This window comes from Idiotropiscis lumnitzeri, chromosome 1, assembly GCF_059441095.1.
Source record: "Idiotropiscis lumnitzeri isolate Australia: NSW breed Sydney's pygmy pipehorse chromosome 1, RoL_Ilum_1.0, whole genome shotgun sequence".
Classification (NCBI taxonomy): domain Eukaryota; kingdom Metazoa; phylum Chordata; class Actinopteri; order Syngnathiformes; family Syngnathidae; genus Idiotropiscis; species Idiotropiscis lumnitzeri.
In genome coordinates this window covers 44,106,786-44,124,188 of record NC_142391.1, presented here as the reverse complement: position 1 = coordinate 44,124,188, position 17,403 = coordinate 44,106,786, and the positions used below count along the sequence as shown (strand labels likewise).

The following is a 17,403-nucleotide window of genomic DNA, read 5'->3' as shown; positions in this document are numbered from 1 at the left end:
TCTGCCCTATAGCATCTTCACGTATTCTATATAGGTCTTAACGAGGGGTGTCAAACTCATTTTTGTGGACAGGCCACATCGTAGCTATGGTTTCCCTCAGAGGGCCGTTATGTCTGCGAACCCATATAAATGTATGATCACCTTACGTTATCGCATACACACAACAAATTGATGGAAAACCAGTCTTGAAATTAGAAGCCAGTGAGGAATTGTTTGTTCAACATTTCTTAAATTTATTTTAAGATTGGCAACAAATAAATGGCAATATCTCATATATCAAAGTTGTTAAAAGTGAAGAAAATGTCCTAGAAATAAGAAGTTGACGCACATGATTTGCTCTTTGCGGGCCACATAAAATGTGGTCATGGGCCAGATCTGGCCCCCGGGCCTTGAGTTTGACACCTGTACTCTACACCAATGACGTTGAGCCCGCGCACGATATATATATATATATATATATATATATATATATATATATATATATATATGTGTGTGTGTATATATATATATATATATATATATGTGTGTGTATATATATATATATATATATATATATATGTGTGTATATATATATATGTGTATATATATATATATATATATATATATATATATATATATTCACACACATGTATCATATATATATGTGCAGACAGTGTGGGATCGGTGCACGAATAAAATATACAAAATAAAATGGTGAATATGTATGTTAATTAGGCCGTCAATTCATCTTTTTTTCATTGTAAAAATAAATGTTCTTGTAATTTAATGATGAAACTTTCTTGGTGTCATGATTCTTTTTTGAATGTTGGATGCAGTGATTGTTAATGGTATGAATGACAAGCCTTGTATGCTCCTTACTGCCTCATATTGTAACTGATATGATCAGTCATCCGTCAATGATTGGAGCATCCTGCGATTGCAATGTGGGAGAGTTATAATACATGAGATGAAGTGAGGGCGGGTACAGACAATCTGTTGCCTGGACAAGAAAGTGATGTTCATTATTTCTATTGCAAGAGCTCCACACCGCACTCTCCCTCCTGTGCCATGTGATTTTTTTACATTTATTTATTATAATTGTTTTTTTGTTTTTTTTTAGGTGACGATAACTGCGGGGGAGGGCTTGTTAAGGACAAAGGTAAGGGAAGGCACGGCTTATGTTATTTTGTTGATGGATTCACAAATTTGCTACTCTTTTTCCTGAATTGATTTAAAAAAATAGTTTGGTAAACTTTCTAATATTTGTAATTTGTTGTATGGCATGTAATTGTATTTTTCTGAAATGTTGGTGGAAATTGCAGCTGTTTAATTTCGAAGGAATATTCTAATGCTGGTTCATGAACAATGTTGTATTACGTTTTGCTGAGTAGGAGTTTATTTTTTTTGTAGAACTTTCTATTTTGCTACAAAAGAACAAGATGCTCTTTACCTGAATATATAATTCTCTATATTACTGCAATATTATTACGCTGAAAGGACAGTGTTAGAGATGCAGAATATCTCATGCGTTGGTGCTTTCAAAGCTTCTTGCCGTTATTCCTGAAACAAAAACAGACTTGGTGAATTCAAATTGAAAAAGTGATGCATGGAGCACAATGGAATCATTTTTGTTTTTCAGCTATCGTTGCTCAGCGATAACCACAAGGTGGAGAAGAGCAAGCTTTAACATATACGTGGCTGTTATTATTTATTCATAGAGTCCTGATTCTGTCATGTTTATGAGTCAGTCAAGTGAAAGAAGGTCAGTGTGTAGTGCTGTCACAGAATGCTCTTCTTTTAGTATGCACAATAGAAAAATGGTCCTGTGTCAAATGTGAACCACAACAACATTGGGCATGTTTGCGTGTCATGGCTGGAATAAATGTCTTCCATATTTCTAGCTTTCCTAAAGTTCAACTATCTCCATTCTCAAAGAGGTCACCCTTAGGGAGCTAAGTTATTTTTACTCCTCTTAAGAGTACCAGTATCATTTATTTATTTATAGCCAGCAGTAAATTAGTTTGTTCTGTTTCTAATGTCTGTATGTGGGCTGCAGTGCTCATAAAATAACACAAACAAATCCCCAAGGCTCTTGAGGTTAATGGATAGTGTCATCTAATTGGTCACAAAATCAATGAAATAAAATTGTGATTGGAATTATCAATTTCAAATATGGTCTTTTGGAATTTGCATCCCAATAGAACTGCAATGGATCATATTGAGACCTGTTGCCCCAACAATGACTAAATATCGTCTTAAAATATATAACTCACTACCTCAAAATTATGTGTACATACATACATAATTTCATTATTTTATACCATTTCACCAAATTGCACATCTTTAGAATGGAAGGATGTTTGTCACAACTCATCGAATTGCACAATTACAAATGGGTTGGAAAGATTTGATAATTTAGTGACTTCTCTATTCAGCAACTTGTAGTAATTGCAGGAATAAAAATATATAAATCGGAAATTTTGCAAACCAATGTCAATAGATAATAACCACATTTTAAAGTTTGAATCACATGGCTCCCTGTACAGCAAAATCATCTCAGATAATTGGCAGTGTTTCCACTGCCTTGCACACTGTAAGAAATGAAACAATTGATGTCTGCGTCTATTCCACAAGGTACAAAATGCTCCAAAACGTTCGTGTACCCTGTAGGGCTTTTCTAAGTTCAGAAAGAATGTCTCCAAATTCTAATAGTCACGTGGACAAGAGTGCAAAAGCAATACATTTGAGAAAGTTATCAGGCCACTCAAATGTTCAGTGTACATTTTCTTGGGTGTGTATGTCATAACTTTGAGGAATTATTTGATTTAATTATTTCAGGTCTTAAAACACTACTGAGACCCTTATTTATTAATTTATTTTATTAAGTTTTTACTGTTAAAAGAAATCAAATCGCCCAAAAAAATCCACTTGTGTTTTGAACTGCTATTTGAAGTGTTAATAATTGACTTTGACTTATTTTTCGTACCTTTTGCAGTGTTAAGTCCAAAAAAGTCCATGAAGACACCAGGAAAAGTGCCGTCTCCGAGCAACCCCCTCTCTTCGCCAACAGGATGCACTAGTGTACACGTGTACCATGACGACCAGACGGTGGCTTATAAAATACACTGTAAAAATTGCCACGCTAACGACAATGGCTCTCATGCTGTAAAGGAGCAGATGACAAAAACAGATGATACATCATGCAACAGCATTGAACAAAAGTTCAGTATGATGAGGGATGCCAGCATTCAAAGGATCTCCATGTGGACTGTGGATTCCAGCACACAGGCTTATTCAGATCCGGAAGACAACTCCACAGACCCACCGGAGACCTTGACGGAGACCTCCACGCTCGACTTTGTTGCTGGGCACACCTTGGAGGAACAAGGAGAGAATCACAGTCTCCATGGGGTGACAATGGTTTACCTCAAGGAGTTTGTGCTTATAGATGACGATGACGATGGGGACATGTCCCTGAGAGAGAAAACAGTGAATAACTTGACTGTCATGAATGGGAAAGCCGCGGACCTGGTGTGTGGGAGATTAGTTAACTCTTCCAGCATTTCAAGTTCCCAATGTAAGGATGAATTTTTGCCTTCTGAAGATCCGCTTCCTGAACACAAACCTTCACAGGGAAAGCAACACTGCTGTACCTGCACCATCCTATGACCTGCATAATCAGGAGGGGCTCTGAGTGCCTTGGTTCTTAAGCACTCTGATCCAAATTCAGAATAATCTGGACAAATGGCAGGAAAAGGGCCCAACTTTTGCTATACACAAAATTTGTAATGTGATCTAAATAAAGATGTCATCGAACCACAAGGACTCTATGATGCTTTTTCATGTGTGATACAAAAATGCTTAAAAGCTGGTTAGATAAATGGCAACATTTGCATTGCTGTTGATTGTGTTTTGAAATTTTCAACTGCAGTTAGCACGATGGCTTCACAGTGCAGAGGTCGTGGGATCGATCAGTCGTGCCTACATGGGATTCCTCCAGGTACTCCGGTTTCCTCCCAAATTCCAAAAAACATGTATGGTAGGTTGTGGACACTCAGAATTGCCCCTAGGTATGAGTGTGAGTGCGGGTGTTTGTTCGCCTACAATTGCCCTGCAATTGGCTGGCAACCAGTTCAGGGTGTACCCCGCCTACTGCCCGAAGATAGCGGGGATAGTCTCCGGCACCCCCGTGACCTTTGTGACGAGAAGTGGTACAGATCTTCAACTGCAGACAGACAAAGATATTTGTATTTCTGTTTTTACATCTTTGATATTAAGAATTGGCGCGGAGTAGCCGGTTGACAGTCTTAGAGCAAATGTAATCATATTTGTGTACAGAGACGCTACTCAACCAAAACACAACGCATGTTAAGCATTGTTGACGTACAACACACTGTACTGTATGCAGAATTATCAAGTAATAGTCAAATCTTGGTAATGCCTTGCTAAAATCTCCTTTGGCCCAACAGAAAAAAAACAGGTTAACCTAGGATCTGCGCAGAACAATTCCTGCTTTTTCGCGGCACAATTCCTGCTTTGTCGTGCAGGTTTCATATCTATCTTTCATATCATTGCCACTTCTCCGCACAAGGGTCGCGGGGCTTGCTGGAGCCTATCCTAGCTATCTTCGGGAAGTAGGCAGGGTACACCCTGAACTGGTTGCTAGCCAATCGAAGGGCACACAAAGACAAACAGTCATCCGCGCTCGCACTCATACCTTGGAGTTAAAGAGTCCAATCCACCTACCAAGCATATTTTTGGAATGTCGGAATACCCACGCAGGCACGGGGAGAACATGCAAAATCCACACAGGAAGGCCAGAGCCGGAATCGAATGCGCGACCTCTGTACTGTGAGGAAATCGTGCTAACCCGTCATACACCGTGCCACCATATAAAAACAGTCACTTGAAATTAAAAAAAAGAAAAAAAAGTTGAAAGTCTCTTTTGCGATATTAGCAACATACTGTTTTGCTTCACCAAAGTTATTCCATTCTGTTATGCTATAATGAGTATTCTATGAGTATACAGGTATTTCTTTTTCACAATTGGGCTCTTACTCTGGTGTACGATATGTTCTTAAAGGCGTTGTCTTCACAGACACACATCACGCAATCATCCAGCCATCCACCCATCAACTTCCGCTTATCTGGGGTCGGGCCATGGAAGCAGAAGGCTAAGAAAAGAAGTCCAAAGTTTCTTCTCCACAGCCACTTCATCCAGCGATTCTGGTGTGATCCAGAGTCGGCGTGTTGTGGTTCTTCCCCGGACCCTTCTCCTAGTGGTACGTACTCAACACATCAAAGGCACCCTTAACCAAATGTCTGAGCCAACTCTTCTGGATCATCTCAATGCAGAGTAGCAGGGGTTCCACTCTGAGCCCATCTTGGATGATCAAGCTTCTCACCTTTATCTCTAAGAAAGAGGCAAAGGAAAACACATATCTGCTGCTCGTTTCCTTTGTAAGCTTAATTTATCCTCTTTTTCCCATTTCACTCTTTATAACAACAACAACAACAAATTTGTGCAACAAGCAAATCTGCTATATGTTATCCAAACCCATCTATTCCATCTATCCAAATCCATCCATCAGTTGTATTTTGAAATATGTATCGCATTTCAATGCACATCAATTATACATGCCGTTTTGGTATTTAGGCCAAGTCTCAATCCCGTTGGTCCACTGTATACAAATATATATTGGAGTAATCCAAAAGTAATTAAAAGCAATCAAGCTACATTACTCTACTTGGATTACATTGCAAACTACATTTTTTAACAGGTAACTTCTAACTGTATCGGAATATATTTTAAAAGTAACCGTCGGAGTTTAACCCATGGTAACTAAAGAACGCAGAAGAAACTCCAAAGAACATATTTCATCAGCATGAGATTGCACCATCCATCGTTGTTTGAGCCAACGTAATAGTTAAAGGGAGAGTGTGTAAAATTTAGTGCAATCTGGTGGTGAACAAACAGAATGCAAGGACCTAAGTTCAAAGCGTGTACATTTATGCCTGAGAGAGGCCACACTTCCCAAGTTTCTCACCAATCAAATCACAAACGACGTTGAGCATTCCGTCAAGTGAAGAATGCATTAAGGAACTACTATAAAAATGAAACTATATATTTTGGTCATAAAATTATCTACTTATCATGGTCATTATCTGAGCCCTGAGCAACTGTGATGTTATTTTCAATCTACATAAGTCACAAAATGTCTGCCCCCTGAGATGGCAAAAAAACGGGTGGATTTTGCTGCTTAACTCATGTTCCACAAAGGCAATATTAATCAGAATGACATGTTTCCACTAGTAGGCCTGCATAGAACATATTCTTGCTTCTTTAAAGTTCTATGTGGACTGTGGGCTTAATCAGTCCTGAGCAGGGGGCACTCGTGTGAGGCAGTAGCTTACTGGTTTGAGTGACAGACACCAGTTAGGAATACTCAACGGAATGGGGAGATAACAGTACATGTGACTTATCTCCACTTCCCACTGCACATCAACAGACCACCACCCCCCAAAAAACCCTAGTCACCATGACAAACCCGAATGCTTGATGGATCTACTTTCTATAAAGTGTAACGATAGACAGTTGCATGAGGTATCTTTGAGTCGCAAGTTTACAGGCTATCAGGTAACGTGCGCTTAGGTATTCTTTCATCCACTTATGACAATACTTATTTTCATGTTTTCCAGTTCTGGAGCAGTTGGGTCAATGACTTCCCAATTATTATTAGTTTTTTCTTAAATCATCAACTTTCACACCAGGAGCGTGGAAGATATGATTGCATCACATTTAGTGTAATGGAAAGTGTCAGCACATTGTACTAGATGAAACCACAAAACCACCAGCTAAAACAATACAGTTGGCAATTTTTTAATATTCCCAGCTTTATCTCAGTTCGACAGTGTCCTAAGGGTGTTCTCAATATCCATCCATCAATTTTCTGAGCCGCTTCTCACAAGGGTCACGGGCGTGCTGGAGCCTATTCCAGCTATCTATATAGACAGTAGGTGGGGTGCTCTCAATACAAAGGTTCAAAATGAAAGAAGGGGGAATGTGGGGGATGGCTTTCTCATGAAATGAAGATTACGACAAGGACGCATTAAGCAGAAGATGGATGGCGGAAGCACAACTGTGTTCATGATTCTTCTTTTTGGTGTGTGTTCAGGTGAGCATATTAACACCAATCTGCATTTTTTTGAGGGTTGTGCGATGTTCCATACAAAGTAGTCCACCCCCTTTAAGAAAGAAAGAGAGTGATCCATTTTCTTTCCTCTCTCAGTGGTGCCAACGGTTGCAAACACACTGGATGTGTGCGCAAGTTGCCACATTAACGCCACATGTGACGACAAGCCTGATAACTCTGGAAAAGTTTGTAACTGCAAGTATGGTTTTGTAGGAAATGGAAGAACTTTTTGTCAAGGTAGGAGATTTTCTTATAGGCGTAAGTGTTTGTAGCTCCAGTGCCCCAAGTTCAAAGCTTTCTATTGGTTGATGAAATTTAAAAAAGTTTGAATTTAACAATAAGAAAACATTTACTTTATTCATTAGACACTGTCAAAATGTACAAGTTATGCAAGTGAAGAGCAAATAATGGCGCAAAAAAATTTTGAAATGAGGTCATTATTAAATTACACAATTTTTATGCATAAAGATCTGTTTTCCACTTTTACATAAATTATTGACATCCATTGTACAGATAATATACGTATATTGATAATGAGTTTTTTGAACATATTTATAACATATTTACAAACATGAAATCATTGTGATGTGAAAAAAACAAAAATGAGAGTGAATATAAGATCAAATGTAAATCAAAATAAAATTAGGTTATGCTTGGCATCAGCAGAGGTTGTAGAAATTATGATGGTTTCAAAATTAAGATTGGAAGTGATGTTGATACTTAAATTTTCATCTCAATCTAAAGACAAATTATTTTGTGTACAAAGACTGAGGAGCGAGACCCCCTGAGTTTTTTTTCTACAACAGTTTATTGCAGTTAAATTACACCACTGAAAACTACAAAGGCAATAATGAATGAATGAGTAAATGTATCAATGAAAGAGGAAATGACCACTGACCAGTGGACTGATGGAGAGATGAATCATTGAATGAGGCTTTATTTCAAACATGTCATCGTACACAGTAAAAAACTAACAGATCAAAAAGTCAAACAATCTAAACAAAACAAAAATAAACAACAGAGTACTAACGTGACCGAAAAGGGAGTAGTCAGAGAATAAAGGGAAATTAATGTAATCAATCGTTTACAAAATCTCTGTCAGCAATATTGTGACTTATCCTTGTGATTTTTTGGGGCAGTATGGATTGTAATTGAAGTGAACATGCAGAGTTTTCACCTCTCTGGCAGTAGCAATCAAAATCAAGCTTTATGAAAGCAGACTTTGAATTTCATTAATCTAAATTGTGCAGTTGTAATTGATACGAACATATTTTGCGGTTTTATTGCATCTAGATAAAGATGAGTGTCAGATAGGAGCCACTAAGATCTGTGGGCTGAACACGAAATGCCACAATACATATGGCAGCTTTTACTGCACCTGTCTGGCTGGATACATGGCTTCCAATAACATGCCAGTCTTCATTCCGAATGATGGAACCTACTGCCAGGGTAAGTTCATTGCCAGAAATCATGAAGTGAAAAAGTCAATCTACTGTATCACATGTTCCGTTTTCAATCCAAGAAGTGATTTCCTGGACTCGACTAATCCCCATCCTACATTGAACTAATATCACAGGTCGAAGCAGGCATATCTGGTCAAAGGCTAGCAATGTGATGGTTGACTGACATTCTTGTTTCCTATTTGCTATGCAGACATAGATGAATGCAGTGTGGTGGGGATTTGTGGAGAAGGAGGTCAGTGCAGGAACCGGAATGGCAGTTTTGACTGCAGCTGTCAGATGGGATATAAAGTCCGCAACGGGATAGAACTCCTTCACCCACACAAACACAAGGCTTTGTGTCAAGGTCAAATTTGTCGCAATTTGTGTCACATGTCAATGAGGATCGGTTTGGATGAGGTGTGAGCAGCAGCAAAGACTTTAAAGTATGTTTCACTACATCTCCCAATGCAGTGGTGGAATGCGGCCAGCCAACAATGCAGGAGGACATGGTACTGCTGTCAGCAACAAGGACAACATTTGGCGGCGTGGCCACATTTGAGTGTGACAAGGGCTTTCTGTGGAGGGGTGGAAACAACACCTCACTATGTGGGGCTGACGGGATGTGGCGTGGGCTCGATATGATCTGTGAAGGTAACGAAACGAGGGCAAAAGACCCAACCCTCCTCTCTCTGCTGCTCATATTGTCTATATGCAAACACCGGCATTTTTTATTTAATCATCATTTCACTCCTTATGTTCGACAGCATGCTCCATTGTCCATTAAATTGGATTGGGAACTTACTGTGTGATTTTGATTTAATCCGCTAACTTTAATGGTGACAGGGTAATCAATTATGATCAGAAAAAGTCTGGTTTCACGACTCCAGAGCAGGTGTGGGCGAACTATGTCCCGGGGGCCACATGCGCACCATTAAACGTTTTAATCCGGCCCGTTGTGTCAAAGACGTATGTTTTGTTGTAATGGTTTTGGTCACTTTTATTCAATTTTTTTTTTCTCTGATGAGGTGAGGTTACCAAAACACTCCATCCATCTGCTCCTGGTCCGGCCCCTCTGTCAAATTTTAGAACCCATTGTGGCCCGCCATTCAAAAAGTTTGCCCACCCTGCTCCAGAGAAATGCATTTTTCCAAATGCGTAAATGAGGAAAAGACCACAATGTATTTCTAAAATCTTTTTCCCATGTAATGGTACATGTTAGCATCATGCTTATGAATTGCTGTCAACTCAAAGAAATATTTCATACCATATGTCACTGTCTTGCCTCTCAGTGATTGACTGTGGCTCCCCTCCCACCTTCCCTCACTCACACATGCAATGGAATAAGAGCTCAAGGGTGGGCACTGAGTTGCTGTATCAATGTAACTCGGGCTATCATAACACTGGATCGAGCAATGTCTTCACCTGCACCACTGCAGGGCAGTGGCAGGGTGCGTCTATGCTTTGCCAAGGTACACTAACTTACTCTTCTTGAAATTCTTTCCTTGTGACTCAATTTCTTGCTTGTCTCTGGCCATTGTATGACATTCTGCAAAATAATCTCACTGTACTGAGTGCAATTCTGCACATGGGAATTTAGTGTTGTCAATGTATGTTGCAAGTGGACTCAGTAGAAGAGGCAAGAGCAGGCACACAGGTCCCAACACCTATTGAGGACCTGAACTGTACTCCTGACTGGCCCACTAAGCGAAACTAGACATAATCATTAGTGCACCATCCAAGCCCAACTGCTTTGCAAAGGTTATTTAAACAGTTAAGACGCGCAATACTGTGTTAAAGAAGTATAGTAGAGTGTAGTTGACTGGCTCTTACCCAAAGTCAGAGGGCACAGGCTCCAGCTCAAACGCAGCACCACAACCCTAATGAGGGCAAGTAATATAAGGCAGACACTGGACGAATGTATAGATATGATAAGATGAGGTTTTTCTGAACATATATTTTGCAGTATGTTTGAGTTTATGTGTAATAAGGTCTCAATGTGAGTAACTGTGAATTTCCCGAATCTTCCAAGAGATCTCATGTGGCAAACCCCATAGAGTGCCGCACGCTGGACATATGTGGAATGGCAGGTCCACTCCTGGAAGCGTGATAAACTACTATTGTAAACAAGGATTTAATCACAGCGATGGCAGTTCCATATCACTGTGCACATCTAGTGGTACCTGGACAAAGCCAAACATTTCATGCAAAGGTAACGACAGACATACAGTAGTTGGTCTTCAACTTTGCTTTTGGCTTTCAGAAATGTCACCACATTCAAGTTACGCCATTGTTCATCTCTGTAGAAGTTGACTGCGGCTCTCCTCCCGACATCTCTCATTCACTCCTGTTATGGGATCACATCTCCACTGTGGGAGCGCAGGTTTCTTATCAGTGTCAATCTGGATATTACAGTGTTGGTGAAATCAATAAAACAGTATGTACTGACGCTGGAAAATGGGACGAGCCCTCTCTGCGCTGCCAAGGTGATAATGTTGCAGATGGTGATTTCTAATCAGAATTAAGACATGATTCCTGTGTCAGTTTTGGCTCAACTCCTGATATGTAATGATTTGCTGTCTTTTTTGTTGTAGAAATAAGATGTCAGGAGCCTGTTTTGAAAGCACACACTAAAAGACTGTGGGATGGCGCGTCACATGTTGGCAGTATGGTTGTTTACGAATGTGATAAAGGATATGACACAAGGAGTGTGAGGAACTTCTCAGTATGTGGACAGAATGGACTGTGGGAGGAAATTGATCTTTGGTGTGAAGGTGCAACATTTGAAGATCAGAACTGAATGTATTTGTTCAAGTTACTGTGCATACATTTTTCTTAGAGGTGTGTTTTGCAAATAAAATGATTATAGAATGTCAAAATGAAATGCGGTATGCAACAGTTGCATATCATCCCACTTATGGGTTACTCGAGTCAGGTAGGTTGAAGTCTGTTGCCTAATATGCTTTTATCTCATTAATTCTTGTCTGTCTGCAGAAATAACATGTGGTCCCCCACAATCCCTCCCCCATACTAACCTTCTTTGGGACCGCTCCGCTAGTCCTGGCAGTGTTGTGCTCTATGAGTGTGTGGATGGATATTACCAGGAAAGTGGAAATAATATTTCCACATGTCAAACATCAGGCGAGTGGACAAACGTGTCATTAATTTGCAAAGGTATAGCAATTAAGTTGGGTGTCCTTTAACAGAATGAACTACAGAAATGTAATTCGATCAATTCATTTGGTGTGGTCTTTTGAGATATAATTCAAGCATTCACAATGTAAAAGCAAATATGAATCAGGTTTTTATTGAAGATGGGTTTGGTTTTTGATTTCAAAATGTGTATGTAGTTGTCGTTGTTCCATCACGTAAATCCGAAAGTGCATCTTATTGAGAGCTTTTGTTCTAATTTTTCACCGCTCACATTGAGGTTAACAATTCACTGAATGTTTAAGAGGTGTCACTGATGGTGTTGTGGTACACTCGCCCGAGTTGTGTGCGGGCAGTGTGGGTTCAGTTCCCACTCAGTGATGGTGTCTATGTCTACCCTGTGACTGCCTGGCGACCAGTTCAAGGTGTAGTGCGCCTTTCGCCCGTAGTCAGCTGGGATAGGCTCCAGCACCCGCCCGCGACCCTGTACAGGATAAGCGGAGTGGATAATGACATGGATGGATGGAAGAATGTTTAAGAATACACTTCTCTGTATGGTGTTTTCTTTGGTTGGTCTGTGTACATATGAGCAAATTTCATTTTGAAATCACATTTCACAACAATATTTCACCACAGAATAGCATTTCAATCAAAATGTAAAAAAATATTTTGTTGCATTTTATTTCCTATTGTTGAATCAAGTGAAAAATGGACAAATTGTGAACACTACTTGTTTGCAAACATTTCAAGTACACTTTTCTTATCATTTGATCTGATTTTGGGTCTCTAATCTTGCACAGAGAAAAATAATAAATTCAATATGTGGCTAAGATTGTTTTGCTGCAATCTGTGATTAATGAGTGTCATTGTTTTCCCAGCAAAATGTGGCCCAATCCCTATCCTTGCCCACTCAGAGGTGGTATTGCATAACCGAAGTGTAGTGATCCATCGTTGCGTGAATGGCTATCACAGCTGGAGGGGCAGCAATGTCTCCATGTGCAGCAGCTCCGGTGTGTGGCAGGCAGCTACGCTCAAATGCAAAGGTGAGCCATTTCCCTACCCAGGGCAGGTAGTTGAATTATGTGTTATGCGGTTGATAAAGTATTGTACATCTGGCGACCATTCAGAGGTGAGATAAAAATGTGTTTGTTCTCATACTGCTCACAGAAATCAAGCCAGCCATAAATCAACTATACTTTTCAAATGAAAAATGTTTGCAATGGAAAGCAGAGAAGTATGAAGAGGAAATAGAAACGTACAAGGTAAGCAAAACCAGTGCAAAGACTTGGGATTATCTAGTGATCTCAGATAAATATGAGCATTCAGAATCTCCCATTAACAATTTGTACAGAAAATGACGACCACTATTTTGGCCAAAACACAAATAAATTCTAACCTGTCAATCTTAGGTGATCTACATAGGATCCAGAGACTATGAGAGGGCCTCTTTTGATAAAAGGAAGCAGTTTTGGAGTTCTAAGGCGGACTGGGTGGAAGTCTGTCTCAACCTGCTTCCAGCCACAAACTATAGCATCTCTATCACTGCATTGTCTGCTGGATTCACAGCCACCATCACTATTAACACCAGTTTGACAGGTATTGCTGAGAGGGGAGTAGCACCAAATATGAGCCCCATAGATAAGAATCTTGCAGGGCACCCCCCGACCTTACCATTATCTCATGCCCAACCGGCCCCATACATGCACTCCAGTCCTGGGGTGTTCAATCCTGTTTCACGAGGTTGCATGTTTTCCATCACTGCCTGCTGCAACACACCTGATTCAAAAGATCTGAAATTAAGCAAGGTCTCCAGAAGCTGTATAACAATCCTGATCATTTGAATCAGGTGTGCTGCAGCAGAAAGAGACCAAAAACATCCAGGAAACAGGCTGTCAAGGTACAGAATCAAAGACCCCTCCTCTACTCTGTCCTTTAGTTTTTTTACTGAGGTTTGGGACTTGTGTAGTTTAAAGTTTCACGTCATTGTATCACTAGGCGTGGCTTAAAATGACCTGAAAACTAAACTATAACAATCTATTTACAATGTCTTTCCAACAACTTAATGGAATTGCTAGGGCTCAGTGTGTGACGTTCGGCTTGTCCTATCAGGGGCTATCTGTGGTACAATAAATGTGATGTTCTCTTTACTGATTTAGTTAATGGCATAATTACCCCGACATCTAGGTAATAACTACATATTCAAATGACAGTTTTTGTCAGTCTCTATGGTGCATTTCTCGGCTCAAAATTTAAATTTGCAATACAGTGAGTGCATTTCTCAAAACAATTCAAATAGCAAAACATCAGGTTCCTCTACAGAAGACATTTTCTTTCTCAAAATCTTTAGTACATTGCTCAAAACTAAATATTTGTGTCACTGAACATGTCAGTGTCATTAGAACGACAAGTGTTTGTGTCATTGTGTACGGATTAGACACTCAGATTTCATAGTCACGTCACTATAACGTGGAAATTTGGAGGGATATTCTGATGTAAAATAACACTAAAGTTTTATGGCAAATCAGTACTCTAAATTGAAATGTATTCCTTTGTGTATGTGGATGATTGACTGCAAAAGACTGTACAATATTTACATTTCACTTTGACAGTACTTTAATTGGTTGACAAAATGATCAGAGGCGGGGGGGGGGGTCTCCAAGTGTCCACTTCAAGAGTCGAGACTGTAGCTGTGACTACTCCCACAGCAGCGCAACCCGCCACTTAGCAGATCAGATAGATAGATAGATAGAGGTCTTCTTTTACACTTTTGTTGCTAAATGGAGGTAATGCAACTAATCCTGCTGAGAAACCAAGTCTGTTCAAGGCTGCGGCTGTGTGGCTGAACAAATGATTGATTCTCATCAGTCACGTCTTCTGTCTCTATTATCTCTGACTGGCAAGTTCTCATCACACTGAATGGGTTTTAACATAATTAATAAAACATAATACAAGGCATGAAATGAGGTCAAATTTCGATTACATTTTCTGGGGGGGGGGTCATTTAAATGAAAACATTTTTCTTTGTTTTAATGACAGAATAATGAATTTTACCTGAAAACTGCTCCATTTCAACAATGAATATTATTGGAATACTAAAAATATGATATATTTATAAACTTGCAACCTCATCTTGGTCCTATTCAAACATTTCTATTCTGTGCTATTGTATTCCCTAACAAATTATTGTTTTTCTTTTGTTTTTGTTTTTTTTGTTAATTAATGGGCTTCTACTTTTGGAACTGGAAACACTATACTAATAATTTGTGATTCGTAATGGATTATATCTTAAGTAATTTCTACCCATGGCACCATTTCACAGCACCTGTAGTACCAGATGTCCACTACAGAGAATATGAGACTCCTGTACCAACTCTAATGCTTCATAGATCACCCAGTACGCTTGACCCAATAAGGTAAAACACAGCAGGGAGACCTGAGCTGTACATAGCTGCTTATTGGTAAATGCAATTGCAATGTGTCCAATTAAACATAAATTGAATGTCTTTACCCTGACCAAAGACAACATTATGACAACTTGCACAATCTCATGATAAGAGGATCTGAAGTTTTTGCTAAAGATAACACAATTTTGAATGAGTCTCCACAGCAGCTCCATACCATTACTAATGAGACTGACAATAATTAACACATTGTTGAATTAGTATCCTTAATTTTTTTGTATTTTGGAAAGAATATTTGATAGCGCTCCTGTAAGAGATCTCAGAGTGTCCAACTGCTCGGATTGTATCTGGTCAGCACACATATTTCGATTTTAAATACCGAAAACAATACCGTTGGTTTCATTCTTTTCATTTGACAGTTTTTACCAAGTGGTAGTGCTCCCTATAGAAAGAATTGTGGTGTTTGACTGTCCCTCCCCTGAGAATGGAGAGACTTCGGACAAAAGTGGTTCCTCACAGGGACACATTGCAGCTCAGATACGCAGTGGCCATGTTGGAACAGAGATTCATTTTACTGTGGGAGATGGTCACTATTATGGAGGCTTTTTCAATGCACCTCTCATAAAAGGCAGAAACTACTACATCATCTTGCGTGCTGTCAGTCAGTGGAAAAGGGTGAGTGCAACAATCGTACAAAATGGAAATATATTAACTCAGGGACTCAGAATTTTTTTTTGGTGTGTTGTAGGATTCAAAAAGCTCCTGTGTCCTGTGGGCTAAAGTAACAGGTAGATATTTCTTTGACAAAATTGATGATGAGTGCGCACTGTTTATCCAGTTTTATTTTACATAATTTTTCGTGAATTATCCCCCCCTGCCCCGAATAATGATTGTTTAAAAAAAAAAAGTGAACTGCTAGATTTTTCTTGCAATTTCTTCACAATAGTTTCTAAATTGTTTTAATTAAACTATTAAAATTAATCCAAACTGTTATTTCAACTGCTGCAATAAGAGTGGCATCTACAGTAGCTATAGTATTATCAGTTGTACATTTATTTGTTTTTGAATAATAACAAAGATGGCGTGTTTGGTGCTTTTAATCGTTTGTTACAATGCATATACATGTTAAGCATGTTACATTTTTTTATAGGCACATCCTATGTTGTGAAGATTTCCTCGCTCTGTGCTGCTGCCTTAGTAGGACTAATCGCTTTAACAGTTTTGCTTGGATACACTTACACTTGGTAAGGATGGTGCTCATGAAATATGTTTGTCTCTTAAGGGTCTTTAGGTTACTCATTCTGGAATTATGACGTTTGTTGGGGGGTGTTAGCGTCCCTAGTTACTTTTTAATTAATTAAATCTATCTAGCAATCTATCTATGAATAACAATGGGGGATTTGACTTCACTAATTATGTTTTTCTTTGTGTACCTGATTGTTTTGCTGGAGTTTTGTATGTGCTTCTTTACCTTACCTTAATCATTTTTAATTCTTTTCCAGGTTTTTCAACAAAGAATGACTGTCCTTTTGTACACTTAAATACTTCAATACATTTCACCATTGTTCAGTATTCAGTGTGTTGACTCTAGTGAAATATTTTAGTTAACTCGTAACTAATTAGAGTGATGTTGCTTTTCATCCAAGTTCACATTCCGGTATTTTGTAAACAGTTTGGCTGAATTTCAACTTCTGTTGTCTATCGTATGAGAATTCCAATTATCGTAGACACTATCATAATTCCAATTCCCTATGTACTTCAATCTTCCTATTTTAATTAAGCATTTCATAAAAGCCTAATTTCTGATGCATTTTGAATCACTCATTTAATTTTGACAATAAAAACAATATTGAAAGGACAATATATGCGCTTATTTGCATGATAATTAACTTAAGGTTTTTTTTTTAATCAGCAATAGCACATTTTACGTAGCGTAACTTCTGTCTAAAATCAAGAAAAATAAAGATAATTTACTCATGAATATTCAACACAGAATAAAACCAGCACGTAACATGCTTTATGTTTTGGCATTGTGTTTGTCGTAGATGCCATTTAAGTCAAGATTATATATAATATTATTACTATTTAAGAAATACAAATGTTTATTTTTGTAAAAAGTGAACACAATAAGCTCACCTTTTATGTGCGCCTGGTGAATTAAATATTTTACTGCAATACTTACCGCATACAGAAGCCTACTTAACAGGGTGAATCAAGTGTCGTGTACATTTATACTCCAAT

At 38.8% G+C, this 17,403-nt stretch overlaps 2 protein-coding genes across 2 annotated transcripts; both read left to right on the top strand.

Annotated features, from left to right (window-relative positions):
* The first annotated feature begins 850 nt into the window (after window positions 1–850).
* On the top strand, window positions 851–3,648 carry LOC148344745 (uncharacterized). Its single transcript, XM_088315124.1, has 2 exons — window positions 851–1,138; window positions 2,975–3,648. Exon 2 carries the CDS (start codon window positions 2,995–2,997, stop codon window positions 3,646–3,648), a length of 654 nt encoding a protein of 217 aa, XP_088171250.1. The 5' UTR covers window positions 851–1,138; window positions 2,975–2,994.
* Window positions 3,649–6,504: 2,856 nt separating this feature from the next.
* susd1 (sushi domain containing 1) lies at window positions 6,505–16,923 on the top strand. The gene is made up of 17 exons (XM_088302266.1): window positions 6,505–7,154; window positions 7,269–7,409; window positions 8,466–8,621; window positions 8,826–8,978; window positions 9,086–9,265; window positions 9,904–10,083; window positions 10,644–10,823; window positions 10,918–11,097; window positions 11,206–11,385; window positions 12,640–12,804; window positions 12,929–13,023; window positions 13,171–13,357; window positions 15,081–15,174; window positions 15,582–15,837; window positions 15,911–15,950; window positions 16,313–16,406; window positions 16,665–16,923. Exons 1-17 carry the CDS (start codon window positions 7,100–7,102, stop codon window positions 16,681–16,683), a joined length of 2,355 nt encoding a protein of 784 aa, XP_088158392.1. The 5' UTR covers window positions 6,505–7,099; the 3' UTR covers window positions 16,684–16,923.
* Window positions 16,924–17,403: the final 480 nt, after the last annotated feature.